A 16,596-nucleotide genomic window follows, 5' to 3' on the forward strand; every position below is an offset into this window, starting at 1 on the left:
AACAAGTCATAGTAATTGATGAAAAGTGTATAACATCTTCCCACGGATGTATATGTTCAGTGGACACATGCAAGGAGCCACGTCACACTGACCTCTGACCGACGTTCAAACTGCCAATAGATGGTACAGGGACAAACACGTTTAACGATACTCTGACAGTCAACTGTTTTTAGTTTCCAGCCCCACAGTTTGAAAGCTTCTCCTGTGCTGTAAAGGGCTTTGAGGATGAGCACTCTGCCGAGGTCTGTGAGTATGGACCGACCCAACCAGCGCCCACCAGGAGTACCGGCATGTTAGATTTCTGCGCAACAGAGTTGCGTCACTTATTACTCAGCAATGCCACTTTGGGATGAATGTTGGTACTCCGTGGTGTGTGTCTTCATGAATTTTTACACTTTTCCTCTTGCTTCATTAAATAGATTTTGTTTTTATAACTGACGCACATTAGGCAGAAACTGGTTCTTCCTGTGTTTTTGGCACCTTCCATTACGTATTCTTGAAACCTCACGTGTATTATTGCTCATTCCTCAGATATAACTCACATGTGTCGCTGTTTTTGTGATTTTTTTGTGAACTGCTGAAGAAACCTCTGCCCCTGGAAGGTTCTGCCAGGAAGGCAGCCCAAGTCTAAATTCTGGTATGAAATAAAGAGAATGGGTAAGGAAGATGCTGAAAAAGTGACTGAGGATGTGGGTTTTGTGGTGTATCATGAAAACCAGAACTACAAAATCCTGTGGCTCAAAAAACCTGAAGAAGAATGACTCATTCACACTGCTATATCAATATTTCAAGTGAAAATGCTTTTATCAAGGGATGTTTTGTTTGCAAGTCAATTTACCCAATATACACAAAAAACATTTTATCCTTTGTCTTTCTAAAGAAAGTGAAAGTGACTCCCTCCGCGGTGCTACCAAACCTAGATTTGGTACTTGAACAGTCGACCTCTTTACCAGCCTGTCTCAATAAATTAGCTTTTGTTTATTCTTTTCATATACTAAAAATTCCATTATGATTTCTTTTGTCCTCTGCTTGTTTTCTAAGGTGAGTGTTCTTTCTACAGGATTCCGATCGGTTGTGTCATGCATGAGTGTTTTTATTTAGTTAAACCTCACTGAAATAAACTCTCTTTTCCATCTCTTTTACAGCTGACGCTTGCAGCAAAATATTAAATAATACACTGTGAAATTCTGGTCAAAACAGAATGATAATACACAATCTACAGATGGGTGACAACTTAACAGCAGCAAAACAGTGTCCTGGTTAGGTTGTGGGTCACCATGTGTCAGGGCTGGTGGTAGCAGCACAGGCAGGGGGGACCCAGGCGCAGACCCACAGCGCAGGCAGGTGCAGTGAAGGAACTTCGATAGAAAAAAATTCAGAGGACCAGACTTAGAGACAGATGGATGGATGTATGGATAAGCAGGTAGGCAGGCAGGCAGGGAAGCTCAGGTGACTGAGCACAGGAGTCAGGGTGAGCAGGTGGGTCTGGCAGTCAGGTTGTTGGGATAGGAAGGGATGTCTGAGGACCTCTGCTGTGCGGATGGAGAGTGGCAGGAGAGGGAGGCCAAAATAAACAGGGCTGAGGCACGAATCGTAACAGTGGGGAGGAGGAGGGAACAGGAGAGCCCAAAGACAAATCGTGACACCACGGGCCACAAGAAAGTCTTCGGTGTGTCTTTTGGCAGCATTTATTGCTGTCGGGTACATTATAAGGACAAACATGGGATACATCTTACTGTATTCTGAATACTTTGATGTGGATTGTTGTGGTCCTGATCTGGACCATTCAGAATATGATCCTTTAAACCTCACCCTGATCTTCCTCGCATCCCTACGAGCTGCTCCGCAAAGCGTCATGGATTCTGGCCACTGTGGCGACGACAAGCCTGGTTTAACATAGGATGGCCACATCCATGTGCAGCTCGGATATGAACTGGATAGCTGATGACTGAACTGCAACCAGTTGCAAGCTAGTGACCTATGTGTGCGGATTTTAGATATCCATGCAGGGCACTGTGCAGAGTGCAGATAAAATATCCGTCTTGTTCATATAGATTCAAGTTAGCGAGACGTTATTTGAGCACTGCGAACAGTACTTGCTAAACCATACACCAAGCGTAGAGATCATAAAACGCAGGGTAACATTTACCCCTATCCTCTGTGATATCTATTGACCTAAGCAACCACTAGGCGTTGGTTGCGAGGATCTTATCTACAGTTGATTCGCACATCCGGTTATGAAGGCCTACTTCAAATTTATAATGCTGATATTAGGTCAACTTTGTCAGATGCTCTTGTTAACTTCCTAAAAGCAGTGAATTGCTGTGTACAGCTGCCAACATCAGAAAACAAATCTGCTGGGTTTTGCATTATAACAGTTTTCAGGATATGATTAAACCTTTTTCTTGTTATATTTCACATGGTTTAATTTCATATTTATCTTGTTATTACTTAATATTCTTGTTTGTTTAGTCTGTTTTGTTTGTTAATAATGTCAAATATAATTACAGTAGATAAAATATTTTTTTATACACTGGGGATAACTTTGTACGAGCCTCTTTGCTTCCTTCTTCCCTTGTACATATTCATGTATTATTTTTAGTGTATGTCTTTTACCATGATGTTTTGATTGTGCCAATAGATAAAAAACTAAATTGCAAAAGACAGATTTCGCAGGGAAAATTAAAATAGCTCAAGGAAATTAAAAGAATGGCAAAAAAAAAATGAACAGAACTTATGATTTAGATTAGGGCAAAGTGAATAATTAACATATTTTTAAGTGCAAACTTTATTGATTGACCCCTTGAATTTAAGCCAATTTTAATTTTAATTTACACATTTACATAATTATGTACTTATTTTCTATTTTTGTGTAAAGGTGATCATAAGGTTAAATAAGGTCCTAGTAAAAAATAAATAAATAAATAAATAAAAAAAAAAAAAAAAAAAAAAAAAAAAAAAAAAAAAAAAAAAAAAAAAGCCTGATGGAGATCAATTGATTACCAAAAAGCAAAATTAAAAAGAAAAGAATTTGTTGTCAGATAATTAGCAAGAAGATAATAGAAACAAGCAGAAAACAGACAAAAAAAGCAAACTTCTTCTCTTCTTCATTGCACTGCACTTTTTAGCGTTTGTGATCCACAAACTTTTTGTTAGGTGCCCAAGAAGAGACAAGACAAGACACAACAACACACAACATGCAACAACACTGAAGTGCTCAAGTGCTCAATCTCTCAAATGTCAAGTGGTAAAAATGTCAGCATAAATTACAGATGTTAACTATAAAAAAAAAAAGACACCCTGAAAAATCAAAAGAAAATCAATTATTCCACTTTTGTAATTATTATAGGGCTGCAATTAACAGTTAACAGTTATATATAGATGAAGTGAATCTGCCAATTTAAATAATCATTTCATTTCTAATGCCAATGCCAGAAATAAAATGAAAAATGTCTGTTCCTGAAGCCCAAGGCTATGTCATCAAAGTGCCTGTTTCATTCAACGAACAATCCAAACTATAAAAAATTTTGAATTTACTATCCGAGAGGCAAATTTTTGCAAATGACAAGCTGCTACTGGGGAATGTTTGACATTTTTACTTTAAAAATTACTTAAACCAGTAATCTATTATCAAAATTGTTGCAGGTTATTTTCTTGTCGATCGACTAACCAATTAAATGGCTAATCCGTAAAGTATTGTAAAAACAGCCAACTCGCAGTAAAGTTGAGCGTTTATTCATCCTTGAACTTAGAAAAAATAGTTTGACAAATTAATCTTTACTCTGGGTACTAGCTTTTCTGGAGATCAACCACATCTGACAGTCGTAGAGTCTTACAGCCATGGAATGTGTTTGAAAGCTCTGGAGAAAGCTGATGTTAGTAAGTGGATATTGAGTGAAGACTGTTTTGTCAAAATACAGTAAACTGGCATTAGCATCTTGTGTGAATTCCTGAAAGCGTACATGATCATTCAATTTGAACTTTCTTTTACTGTAAGTTAGCAGTTTACAATAGGTTTACTGTTTTACCTGCACTGGCAAACTAAGATTAGCTAATGTTACATTTCTAGCTAGCTAAAAGAGGAAGCTGAGTTGAGTGACATTGGTGTGCTAGTGTTAGCTTGCTACAAAAGACAAACTGCAGAAAAAAGCTAAAAGCAATTTTCTGTGTTTCAGAATATTTACCAGAACAACAAATACATGTCCAAATAGCTATTTTAGATCAAAAATGCTGACGTCCGTTGAATAATTCTTGGAGCAGTGAAGCTTTTGACTGTGAGTGAGTGCTGTCTGTGCCTGTGGTTGGGTAAGAGTTTTAAATTCATCCCATGAATCAAACAGGTGAAACACATATTGACTCCGACACGACACGGGATCGATCCCAAACCTAGATCGCATCTGGGTAGACTGGGGACAGGCCAGCGATGCTAAATTTCTGTCCGAGGGTATGTAGTGGAATCGAACAAGCTGACATTTCCATCAGCGTGTTTATCAGTGGTTAATAAGTCATTTACAACACTTTATAGATCGGTTGTAAAACAAAAACAACTTTTGGGGTGCCTGGTTGTGAAAAGAAACCCTTCCTCCGGCATGACATGGCAATTTGCTTGGTTCTTAAATTCAATACGGAGACCCCTCCAAGGATTCTACGATAATCCATCAAGTCTGCAGTTGAAAGTCCTGTAGTCTTTGTCAAGAAGGAGTGAGTCTCCCTAAAGAATTAAAGAGCTTGCTGGAAAGACAAACAGTGTCACGCATGAGAAGGATTATCCGCAAACTGGCAACACAAAAGCTGTTCTTTTTAAGGGCTTATATCTCTTCTATAAAGCATAATTAATAGATGTATTTATCATTAATGAAGCCATCAGTTAAACCCTTTATAATTGGTGCCTTATCAGGAAGTGGAACCAGAATTTTTACTGGAGCACCTGATGATTGGCTCTGAGATTTCCATTTAGTTTATTTGCTGCACTTTCAATCCCTTAATCTAGGCTAATCGTTTAAACATTGGATTTAGTCTTTGTTCACAGACTGATTAACACTGTGTAAACTATATCTGTGAGTCTGATTCACTATCTGTCCCTATGTTTTGGGGCATGTGTGTGTATTAACACATACAAAAATGTTTTACAAACCAAATATCAAAGATGACAGCATGTTTCATTATGTGGTCTCATACTTTAATGCACCATTAAAGTATGAGAGAAATTTCAGATTTGCTTCAAAGTAATTCAGTTGTAGTGGTAGAATATATATCTGGCCTAGGTCAGGATGTTGGTGGCGAGGTTCCTCTGCACCCTCATCATCTAAAATTTCTACTGTTCCTGTTTTTATGATGCAGGCCAATCTCAGACCCTCTCCATGCAAAATATGCTGCCATATGCATTTACCTCCAACAAAGTATCTGCAGGTCTTGAAAATCTTAAAGATAATTGATTTCACTTTCTTAAAAAAAAAAAAAAAAAAAGAAGATAAATAAAATAGGCATGGGAAGGTATGTGATGAGACATTACACCCTTATAAACTAAAAGTGGGAGAATAATAAAAAGCAAGGGAGAATAACAATGCAGAGGACACATGTGAATGAATGAACGAATGAATGCAATTATTATATTATATTACATTACATTACATTACATTACATTACATTACATTACATTTACTACAGTTACAGTTACAACGAGGTGTGGGCGGAATACGTAACCAAATACGTGTGACGTAACGAGGCCTTGGAGTCAATACGTCCCGCCGCTTTGGAGGAACGACGCACTGCTTCTGGCGTAACCGCCGCTGGGTCCCTCGCTGCATGTATACCGTCATTGGTGTCGCTCGTATTGTCTGAACAGCGCGTTAAAAATATCATGGACGGCAGAGGCTACGGATCTGGTAAATACACACTAGCCAGAAGACGTCGCGTCGGCGTTGTATGGCCAGATACATTTCCTAAGCCCACAGTTGTAAATGAGTTTTCCGGTTAGCCGCATGCTTTGTTGCCGTGTAACATTGTCTCGGTGTGTTAGCTTTTAGCTAGTTAACATTTCGAGCTTGCCGGCAACAACAGCCAACCAGTAGTCTGTCGTAGCTTATAACAAAGACGCGTTAGCCAACTATGAAGTAATATTTCCCGTCTCTGTTGAGGTGATAACCGGATTAACAAATTCATTTTAGAGGAAAGAAAAGAGCGGGCCCGTTCGCCAACATTGACGAAACATAGCTAGCTGGCTAGCCAGTTCGCCATCAGGCTGTTTATTTGCTAGTATGCTAACATAGAGCGTTGTGTGGCCCATTGTTGGGTGGTTGTAGGGCGTATTAGATGCTTTGCTAAAGTTAGCTGGCTAATTCTGTTAAAATGGAGTCAGTGTAGGAATAATAGACTTTCAACGGCTAGTTAAGAAAATGGCCGCCTCAACAAAAATGCTTCCAAAACGTACGTTGTATTAATATTACCGTCGCTAATACTGTTGTGTTCTTACGAATGCGAATTTCCCGTTTGACTGCGCCACTAAAACAGAAAGCTGTCAGATTAATTGTCTAATTAAAGAAGAGAGAGAGAGAAATCGACTTGCGGCTGAAGAGCTGAGTCCAGTCCATTTTGAATTGTATTCTAATCAATAATTTACTACTTAGATGACTGAAATGAATCTACACTGCCATGTGGTCTCGTTGGTGACAAAATGTCTTGGCAGAAACGTCAACATTTATTACTATTACTCAGTTTGCTAATACCAACGTATTGTCTTATTTTGTAGGTTACTCCAGTTGGGGAGGTGGCGGGTCAGGCAGCAGAGGTAAGGAAGTGTGTGAATACACTCCTGCACTGTATGAGAGCACAAAGACACTCAGTAAGAGTTTGTCCTGCTGTAGGGCTGCCCAACATCAAGTTTTTGTTTAAGCTACACTAGGCGATATTGACAAAAATCAGATGTCAGTTATTTTGACTGAATGCCCCTATTGATCTTGTATCTGTTTGTAGTATGATTACAAATTTTTATCAGCTTGTGATCAGTCAATTGATAATGCAATAATTTGTTTAGTAGCATCTGAATAGGTGCTTTTCCATCAGCTGGATTTTGATTATATGAATCCGAAATGAATCTACACTGCCATATGGTCTCGTTGGTGACCAAATGTCTTGGCAGAAACGTCAGCATTTATTACTTTACTCAGTTTGCTAATACCAACGTATTGTCTTATTTTGTAGGTTACCACAGATTTATTATTATAGTAAGGGAAGTGATAGTGGTCACATTAATGGTTTTCAATTCTTCACTATATTAGGTTCTGGTGGCTTTGACCTGTATGGGGGAGGTTATAAGGACTCAATGTCTGGGCTCGGGGGCTACGGAGGAGGAGGAGGAGGAGGCGGCCACATGAAGAGAGGTCTCTCTGGAGCATCCCTGCTCTCATCCACAGGCACACATGCGGATGCAGTCATTGCCAAAATTAACCAGCGTCTGGACATGCTCACTCAGTTGGAGGGGGGTCTGAAAGGGTCTCGGGGTGACAGGTAATAACTTTATTCCTTATTTCCATATCGTATTCATCTGTCAGACACCACTACTGCAAATCCATGCCAGTAAGAGTATCAAATTTCCCACTAGTGTCTTTCATGTTTGAAGTTAAATAACAGCACAAGTCATAATTTGGCATCTCGTTGGTTGAGAATGTTGTATCTGAATGTTACGTTATGTTTGGATTATCTAGCCAGTTAAGCGTTGCTTGTTTTTGGATTCATCCGAAAAAGGATCTCAGGAAATGTCTTCACATTTTGCTGTGGTGTAAAAAGATGCTTAGGCCTTCTAATGCTATTGGTAATATAAAAGTCAAACAGTCTTGTCCTAGTTTCGGGCCTGTAGTGGAACAGAGATTTGTAAAATCGGTGAAAAAAACAAAGGCCATGTCAATGTGGTTGGAAAACTTAGTTGTTATTGTTATAGAATGGTATGGTTGTTCCAGTAAATCGGGCTGTTTAGCCTTTTAAAGAATTTACTTACATTTCACTCTAATCTTGGTGAAAATACGTATGCTTCAATTCCCGTTTGTGAAGAAAGTGGTGTGAGTTGCTCACAGGTTGCATTTGAATGCCTCAGCATCTGTGGAAGCTTCCATTGCTCCCCATTTGCTATGTTGTGGTTTGTCTGATTGCTGGGAAGAAATGGTGTGATGCCTCAAAACCTTAGATGCTGTGAAAATGCATGGCCACTCTTTGGAGGTGCAATTACAGACCAGCTTTAAGATTGTAACCGATTGGAGCCAGTCCATCTTTAAGTAGCACTCCTTGAACATTGCTTTTGTCTTGACTTTGTGTTTATTTGTTCATAATTATGTTCATACATCACTTTGTTTCTCTCATCCTCCATGTGACCTAACCCTGTGTTCCGGCTTTAGGTTGCACAAGAGAGATGAGTTTTCAGTTGTTAGCTTGAGATTACTTTGTCAAGCTGAAATGTTTATTGAAGGTTGCCTGCTGTATTTACAATAATGCCCTTAATCCTGGGGGGGAAGCCCAGTTTATATTTCATCCCTTTCACTGAGTATTCACTATAATCCAGTCACTTTCCAGGATATTTCACCTCTTGCACCTGTCTCAGGGCATCAGTGGTTCTGACGGACCATGTTCATGCCTGTTCAAGGATTCACAGCCTATCCTTTAACAAGGAATTGAAGAAAGAAACTGCATTTCCCTAATCTGCAGGATACTGTTTGACCTCCAACAGAAAATGTGGTTGGATGAAACAAAACTAAATAATGAGAGAAAATTCATTAATATATTATAAAAGACCACATGCAGTGTTAACTTTTTTTGGATCATTAATTTCTGATCTAATGTGGTTTATGAAATAAAGGTGGGAGTGGCAAGAAAAACAAATGGAGAAAGCAAGACCATGGAGGAGAAGGAATAGCAGGTGGAGAAATCCAAACCTGACTGCCCTCCCTGCCTCCCTTGCTCTCTGCTTTTCTCTATCAATCCTCTCCCTCCCTCCTGCAGGTTTGACCAGTACGAGTCATTCGACTCGCGCACCTCCGCTCTCACCTCCTCCCGAGATCTCTACAGATCTGGCGGCGGTAGCTATGGTTATGGCGATGGCCGTGGGGACAATCTGCTGTTGGGTCAGCGAGGAGGCTCGGGCTTCGGAGGGGGAATGGGGCTAGGGGGAGGAGGAGGCTTTGACAGCCCCTCCTCTTCCTATGGAGTCGCTAAAATGCGACAGAATATGAGGGAGTCCTTCACCAGTGGCCAGGGAGGAGGTTCTGGAGGAGGAGGAGGATGGGCTGGAGCAGGCCGACGTTCCCCCAGAAGGGGTGGAAGTGCCGGGGGTCGAGGAGCTGGAGGAGGGTTTGGAAGCCGCAGGTCTGATCCCACTCCATTAGGCGGTGGGAGGGGAGGTGGTAGTGGTGGCCAGTCCCACCATGGCCACTCTCCAGGAGGTGGTAGAGGCAAGCTCCCATCCCTCCTGTCCAACCGCATGTACCCTGAGAGTGGGGGCTTCCATCAGGGTTCCACTCAAGGGCCTCACGACTTTCCTGGGAGGCATTTTGGAGGGGGCCCACGGGCTGGCCGCCAGCGAGGCCGCAAGAGACCCCTCAACAAAGTAAGTACCCCCAGCCAAATAAGACCTCCTCAGACACTGGGCAAAAGTTAAGCCCTTTCTGATTCCCTCCTTTTTGTATCCTCAACCAACTGGCAAGTCAGCCTAAAGTGCTAGTACCTGCTATGTGCCATCTAAAGCAATTTGTCACAAATAACCCCCGACACACATTTGACATGTCACTTGCTCACATAAACTCCGGCCAGCCCTTATTTAGTGTGGTCAGAAATGCTTCATGGAACTGCCCTTTTTGTACAGTAAAGGCAAGTGACACTTCTCTCTGTCCAGTTCTTTCTCTTGTTTACCTGCGGGGATGTTGATTTCGATTTGTAGATTTTATTTTAATTTTTTTCTCTTTTCTTTTGCCCCAATCCTGGTTAGTCTTAAGATATGGCTAAACAGCATTGATGAGGAAATGCTCAGAGAAGGAAGACGAATCAAGTGTGCTAATTGGCCCTGACTAGCATTAAGTCTAGATTTCATCGATGTGTTGATGAGTTCTGGTTGTATTTTCTATATGATATTGGTCAGAAAATAAATTTGTGAGTGCAAATTGATTTTTGTCGACTGTAGCAGGTGAAGCCACAGCGTGATGTCCAGAAGAAGAGAAAGCAGACACTTACTGCTGCTGATGAGCCAGAGTCGAAGATAAACAAGACGGAGAGTGCAGCTTCAGAGGCTACCCAAGGTACCTCCTGAAATAAATTCGTGGTATACTCAAAATAAACAACCTCATTACTTGGCAGATAACATTTCTATTTCTGACTTGGTCTAATGTTTATGTGCTCCGTTTTCATAGAGCAAGCTGAGAAAAATGGTGATGACAGTGAACCAAAGACTGCAGTTGAGGTGAATAGATTTAGGTTATTTGACAGGAACTCTGACTCTTTTTGATGTCCAAATTGTGACCTGTGCGCTTATTGTGCAACATCAGCCCTATGCATGTATTTATGTTCCCATATGAATAAAGCTCTGAACCACTTGATTTAAATGAACAACAATGTAACTCTTCAAATTTAATTAATTGGTGTTATTTAACACAAGTGCTATTGAGAAAGAGATTATATTGTTCTATAACAGCAACAGTTCATTGCATAAAAGCCTCACTAACACAGCACTGCCAAAGAAGGCTGAAATAAACACCCTTTTCTCTCTATTCTTTAAAAGGGCCCTATTCATTATCTGTAATTCACTGGCACAGATTTGAGTGGAACACAATGACTTTTATTGCAAGTGGAGGTGCGGACTTTGTCTATAGTCAAGGTTAATTGCATAATATGACAACTTTATGACTAGCTATATCACAGGGGTGTCCTAAATAGGGATTGTTACACAGGCAATGAAGCAAGGGCAGAAGAATCGAAACAAACAATTTGTAAAGATAAAACAATTCACTTCTAAACCAGTCAAAAAAAATGAACCTTGTTAGAAGTTATCTGTGCCTTATTATAAACAATGGTATACTTTTCTTTACAGGAGACAAAACCTGCTGAAGATGGAGATAAAGGTGAGCTTAACTAGAGTTTGTTCTCACCGATTAATTTTTTTTCACGTCGTGCTTTGTCGGTCTACATCATCTACTTGGTGGAAAAATGGAAACTGTAGCCTCTCATGGAAAAATTTGGCATGTCTAACTTCTGCTCTTGTGCTCATGATTAGCTGCAGCCAAACAGGACGAGAAGAAAAAGCCACAGGGCAAGCAGACCCCAGCCCAAGGACAGGATAAGCACCCAAAAATGAGAAAGAGAAGGGGCTTCCTGGAGAGGTGAGGGAACAAACTAATACCCCGAATGCTTGCATTAGAATCTACTACATCATTCTCTTTTGTCTCGTTTCCTTTCTTTCACATCTTTTGTTCGTTTTCCTGTTCCTTTTCACCTCTGTGCATCAACACTGAAAACTTTATCTACATAGTAGTTATTTTGCTGATGGTAAAAATAAAATAAAAAAAATACTGTTTATAATATGCATCTGAAATGAATCCTTTTTCCAAAATTTTTTTGTAACTTATTTATTTGGACGTAGCACTAACTCATGATTTTGCCATGCCCTCAAATAATAGCTCATAATTTGGAATTCATTTGGATTATATTAGGGATAAGGTTCTAAATTTTTTTTTTTTACAGGGTGATGTTTGCGTGCTCTGTTTGCAAGTTCCGTTCGTTCTACAAGGAGGAAATGGAAACTCATCTTGAAAGTCGCTTCCACAAGGACCACTTTAAATTCCTTTCCAGCCAACTGTCCAAGCCCACAACAGACTTCCTACAGGTGACTGAGATTTTTCATGCATCACATTCACACTGACAGTCATAAGCTTTTGGACACTTTTTATTTTAGCATCATGGCTTGAATTTCAAAGGATTTGCGTATTGTAAATGCACCAAAATACGATTATGGTGAAATAATGTAGTACATGGAATGGGGCTGATCCCAAATCATAATCTAACTAGTCAAATCTCGCCCGCCATTCAAATGTTCAGGGTGCAAATTTACTTTCCATATTGTGCAGTTCTACATGTGTATCTCAGCAAATGACATACATTTCACAAAGGTGATTTTCATTTCTTGTTTATTGCATTACAGTATATTTACAGTTTTGGCTGGTATTTTTTGATTTAAGGAATGTGTCATCTAAGCCCTACTTAAAGTGAACCCTTCGTTTTCTAATATAATTCATTATTACAAGATCTACGAGTTGGCAAAACAATCTCACCACAAGATTCACTGTGTTTTAAAACAGCCTCATTTGTGGTAAGATTGTTTCGCCAATTACTTTTTCTAAATTTAAGAAGAACTTTCACACTCAGGATATAAGAGGACTGGAACTACACATACATAGAACTATTGGTTTGAGCGGTTTATACATATAGAGTTTAGGAGTCATGGTTATTTTAAGTCCAAGCATAGGCTAACTGGACAGGAAAGTCAAGTGTATACATATATATCTTTGATACATTTTGCTCAACTTGCAACAGAGTCACCTGAGTCACTGATGAATATGAAAAGTTACACGAGTTGTAAACCGATCAAAACTTTATTGCTTTGTTTTTGTAGGAGTACTTACAGAACAAGTTTAAGAAGACGGAGCAGAGGGTCAGCCAGTTGGAAAACCATAGTGCTGCAATCTGCCAAGTGTACAAAGAGCAGGACCTCACTAGGGGTAAGCAGCAGGTGTGTGTGTTTGTGTTTCTTTATTCACACAAGAGAAAAAGGCAAAGCGATTGCTCATTGCAGATCTTTCTCATTTATCTGTAGAGCTTGGTATGGAGCATTTCATGAGGAAGGTGGAAGCTGCTCACTGTGCAGCATGTGACCTCTTTATTCCCATGCAGCCCCACCTGATACAGAAACATATCAAGTCTCCTGACCATAACTACAACCGCAAGGTATGGTAGATCATCCCCAGGTGGACATTTTTCTGTAGAAAACTAATTAAATGTACCTTTCTTGAACTAACTAATTTGGGGAGAAACCTTGGGAAGACCTTTTTTTTTTTTTTTTTAAAAGAAAAAAAAAAAAAAAAGCAACTGCATAATTTTCAGATTTTTTTTTTTTTTTTTTTTTTTTCAAGAACACATTTTTGATGATTTTTGTTACAAACGGATGCTGTTTAAGACTGCTGAAACAGATTTCTCAAATTGATGAGTTCTACATTAACGAGGGCTCGTGGGCTATAATCTGTCCTGTTAGAATGAAGGCACACATACATTTGTAATTTAATGCTCTCAGAAGAAGAACTTCAGCTTGTGTTTTTATAACATTGCTTGAATTCGGTATAAAAACTGCCCACACAGTTTTTGTTCAATCTGCTACTCTTTGTGCAGTTACGTTAGGATTAACCCTTAAAGCCATAATGTTCCCAAACCAGATGGTACGGGAGGGTGCTCTAGGGAGTACTCTACCAGAGTCCTGTACTGACTTGACCGGTAAAAATGCTGTTGCGAACCTATGCTGTACTGTAGTGATGGCTGTTCTTTCTAATTTTGTGCTCTGTCCCATGTGTGACTTGGGACTTTCCTTTCTTTTATTCAAGGGTATGATGGAGCAGTCCAAGAGGGCCAGTCTGTCCGTCGCTCGTAGCATCCTTAACCACAAACTCATTGGCAAGAAGCTGGAGAGTTACCTCAAGGTATGTACGGTGTCATGTGCCTGGGCAGGGGCTGTTAATCAAAATGCACTGTATAAATACTTAACAAAAGCACTAAATTTATTGTTTTTCTTTTGTGTTTTTTGCTTTGCAAATAGGAATAAGGATAGTTTGTGGTCAAAGGTGTTATTGCATGTTTCAAACCACAGTACAAGTGAGAGCAGTATTCAGAATACAACAAAACTGAGTACACCGCTGTGCAGTATCAAATGCTAAATGATTCAAAATTGTATCATCTTACAATAATTGCATTGTTATTAAGTTAAAGTGTAGTGAAATGAATACTGAATGAAAAGATGACTCCCAGTCTCAAGAAGCTTGGCAGGGGAGGAATTTTCCAACACGGCACTGTTCCCAAACTGCAAAAGCCACACATGTTTTTAACAAAGAAAAAAGTGAAAACCATGACCTGGCCAAGCATGACCCCTGACTTGAATACAATAGAACACCCTCGGAGTATTTTAAAGCGTATGCTAGAGCAAGAAAACCTCTCCAGCAAAGAGCAGCCGAAAAGAGCCATCTGCAAAGAATGGCATAACTTTGGTGTGTACTGTACGTCCCTCACTAGTTTCATGAGTTCACGTTTTGATTTTTGTGCTCTTACTTACTTTTTATGTATTGTAAAACAAAGAGTCTGAGCCCAAGATAATTAAATGTTAATAATGATAATAATAATATGAATCATTTGAGTACTTTAACACTATTGTTGAACCAAAATTACCAAAGGAGATCACTTGTAACATATAGGGCGTATTTTGTTAATTCATGCTTTGAAAAGGAAAATATGAGAAATGCACATAAATGGAGTGCAGTTTTACTACAGAACATACTATGCATGCACAGATTAAACTAGCTCCATGTTTTTACTGAGTGCCTATGGATCATCTAGCTGCAGGTGAAAGATTAGCTTTTTTGGATTTATGCTCATTTTTTCGTTTTGTCGCTTATTGGAATTGCATTTGTAATTTGTTAGAGAGCAGCACCTTTAAAACTGAAGATCACCACACTGCAAAGCATATTGTTAAAGAAACCATCCCTGACATAAACATGTTTGAAGATTTAATCACACAGATTTAAATCTTGGCTATGAATGAATGCAGGGGCTCCTTATAAACGTTCTTTCATTGTCAGGGTGAAAACCCGTTCACTGGAAACCAGGATGACCAGGATCCAGAGGACTCCATGGTGATGGACGTGTCAGAGATGGAGTTAACCAGTGAGACGGCAGATGGTCAGACAGAGGCGGCACCAGTCAAAGATGAGCCGGTGGCGGAGGGAGAGACAGGCCAGGAAGCGGTTGAGGGGGAAGCAGCAGCAGAAGAGGAAAAGATGGAGGAGGAGCCAGGAACGGAGAAAGAGGAGGAGCAGGGGAACCAGGAAGAGGAGGAAGGTTTTGAAGTTGGAGAAGAGGAGGAGGAGGGATACGTGGTGCACGACGAGATCGGCGAAGAAGGATTACAGGGGGACCTGGAAGAGGAGGAGGAGGAGGATGAAGGAGTGGAGGCAGCAGAAGTTGAGGAGGAAGACAAGACTCAAGAATGACTTATGCACCCTGGGTGTGACTTCTCCACCTAAACGTCTGTCTGGACCATTCATTGACCCCCAATCTCCCAATCAACCCAATTTCATTGCCAGGCATATTGAGAAATATACATTAACTGCTCCCACCACTTTTTACTATCTAATGACTCTGAGCTTATATAATGTTATTTTTTTGTTAAAGGAATAGTTCCACATTTTTGAAAATACTCTTATTCACTTTCTTGCCAAGGGTTAGACGGTAAGATTATTTACACTACGTAACTTTCTTATGTATGCCAACCAACTGTCTTTAGAGGTGTTGGTGGACTTAATTTTGGACCTTGGGAGAGCAAGGTTAGTAGATTTCTCCCATTTCTCATTTGAACACTAATCTAATCACCTTGCCACTCTAGCTCCAAACTTAACGCAGACCAAGTTGTATCATCTTCTCACTTAACTCTCGGGGAAAAAAGTGAATAAGTGTATTTCCAAGAATGTCAAACTACTCCTCTTAATGCTTTTTCTTGTGCCTTTTTGTTAAAAATATTCTTAATTTAGATTAATTTGTTTAGGATTTGTTAAGAAGTCATGACTATTGTAAAGTTGAGATATTACATTCTTTTTTTTTTTTTTTTCTTATCAGAGTTGACACAACACCAAACCATTCTGTCTATTGCCAGTAATTGTGATGAATGGATGATTTTTCCCAACGTTTTGGTAAAATATAGAACAGGTTAGGCTTTTTCTTCCGCATCTGTGGTGACTGACGTAAATGACTGTGGACTGTCTGTAGAATAAGTAAGAGTAAGTATGGGATATTCAGAATGGGTACCAGGCATGTCATCAACAGTTTTGTTTCACTCTGAGTAAGAAATAAACTTGTTGAATAAATCACTATTTTGTACTGAAGATTTTAATGACGTGTCATTTGCCTAATGAAGTCATGTTAAGAAAGTTTAAACGGTGACAGGACTGACCCCCTATGTCGATTCAATGCCAGATTGTCAACAAACAACAAAAGCAAAAGTTCATCAGTCAGTTTGATAATCTAATGTAAAATGAATTTCAGTGTTCAACAGGGTGATCAGTTTTTTAAACCTTACAAAGTATAAATTCCACACCATGCATAACATTTAAGCTTGCAGTTGGCAGTCATGGCCTGTATTTATTGTATCAAAAGTGAAGGGTGACAACTTCAGTTTTTTTGGTTGCTACCCAAAATGGTGTTTAGTTTACATTGATTTAGCAGTAACTGTAGTGCATACTGTACATTTGGTCCCTCATCAGTGGGCGGCAAACTCATTTCCTTGAACTGGAAAGGTTTTCACGGTAATATTCC

The 16,596-nt window shown here is 39.6% G+C and overlaps 1 protein-coding gene across 1 annotated transcript; it reads left to right on the forward strand.

Annotated features, from left to right (window-relative positions):
• Positions 1 to 5,739: 5,739 nt before the first annotated feature.
• akap8l (A kinase (PRKA) anchor protein 8-like) lies at positions 5,740 to 16,151 on the forward strand. Its single transcript, XM_040146844.1, has 13 exons — positions 5,740 to 5,885; positions 6,749 to 6,787; positions 7,278 to 7,506; positions 8,989 to 9,592; positions 10,163 to 10,277; positions 10,389 to 10,438; positions 11,066 to 11,096; positions 11,249 to 11,354; positions 11,716 to 11,857; positions 12,644 to 12,749; positions 12,845 to 12,975; positions 13,623 to 13,718; positions 14,868 to 16,151. Exons 1-13 carry the CDS (start codon positions 5,861 to 5,863, stop codon positions 15,276 to 15,278), a joined length of 2,085 nt encoding a protein of 694 aa, XP_040002778.1. The 5' UTR covers positions 5,740 to 5,860; the 3' UTR covers positions 15,279 to 16,151.
• The last annotated feature ends 445 nt before the right edge of the window (positions 16,152 to 16,596 follow it).

This window comes from Xiphias gladius, chromosome 15 (assembly GCF_016859285.1).
Source record: "Xiphias gladius isolate SHS-SW01 ecotype Sanya breed wild chromosome 15, ASM1685928v1, whole genome shotgun sequence".
Lineage (NCBI taxonomy): Eukaryota > Metazoa > Chordata > Actinopteri > Istiophoriformes > Xiphiidae > Xiphias > Xiphias gladius.

What these genes read in the sequence shown, in the direction of transcription:
- akap8l (XM_040146844.1), top strand. Translation starts at nt 5,861, where the DNA reads ATGGACGGCAGAGGCTACGGATCTG. An exon ending in TGCTGAAGATGGAGATAAAG is followed by an intron (nt 11,097 to 11,248) that starts GTGAGCTTAACT and finishes GCTCATGATTAG; the next exon opens with CTGCAGCCAAACAGGACGAG. An exon ending in ACCATAACTACAACCGCAAG is followed by an intron (nt 12,976 to 13,622) that starts GTATGGTAGATC and finishes CTTTTATTCAAG; the next exon opens with GGTATGATGGAGCAGTCCAA.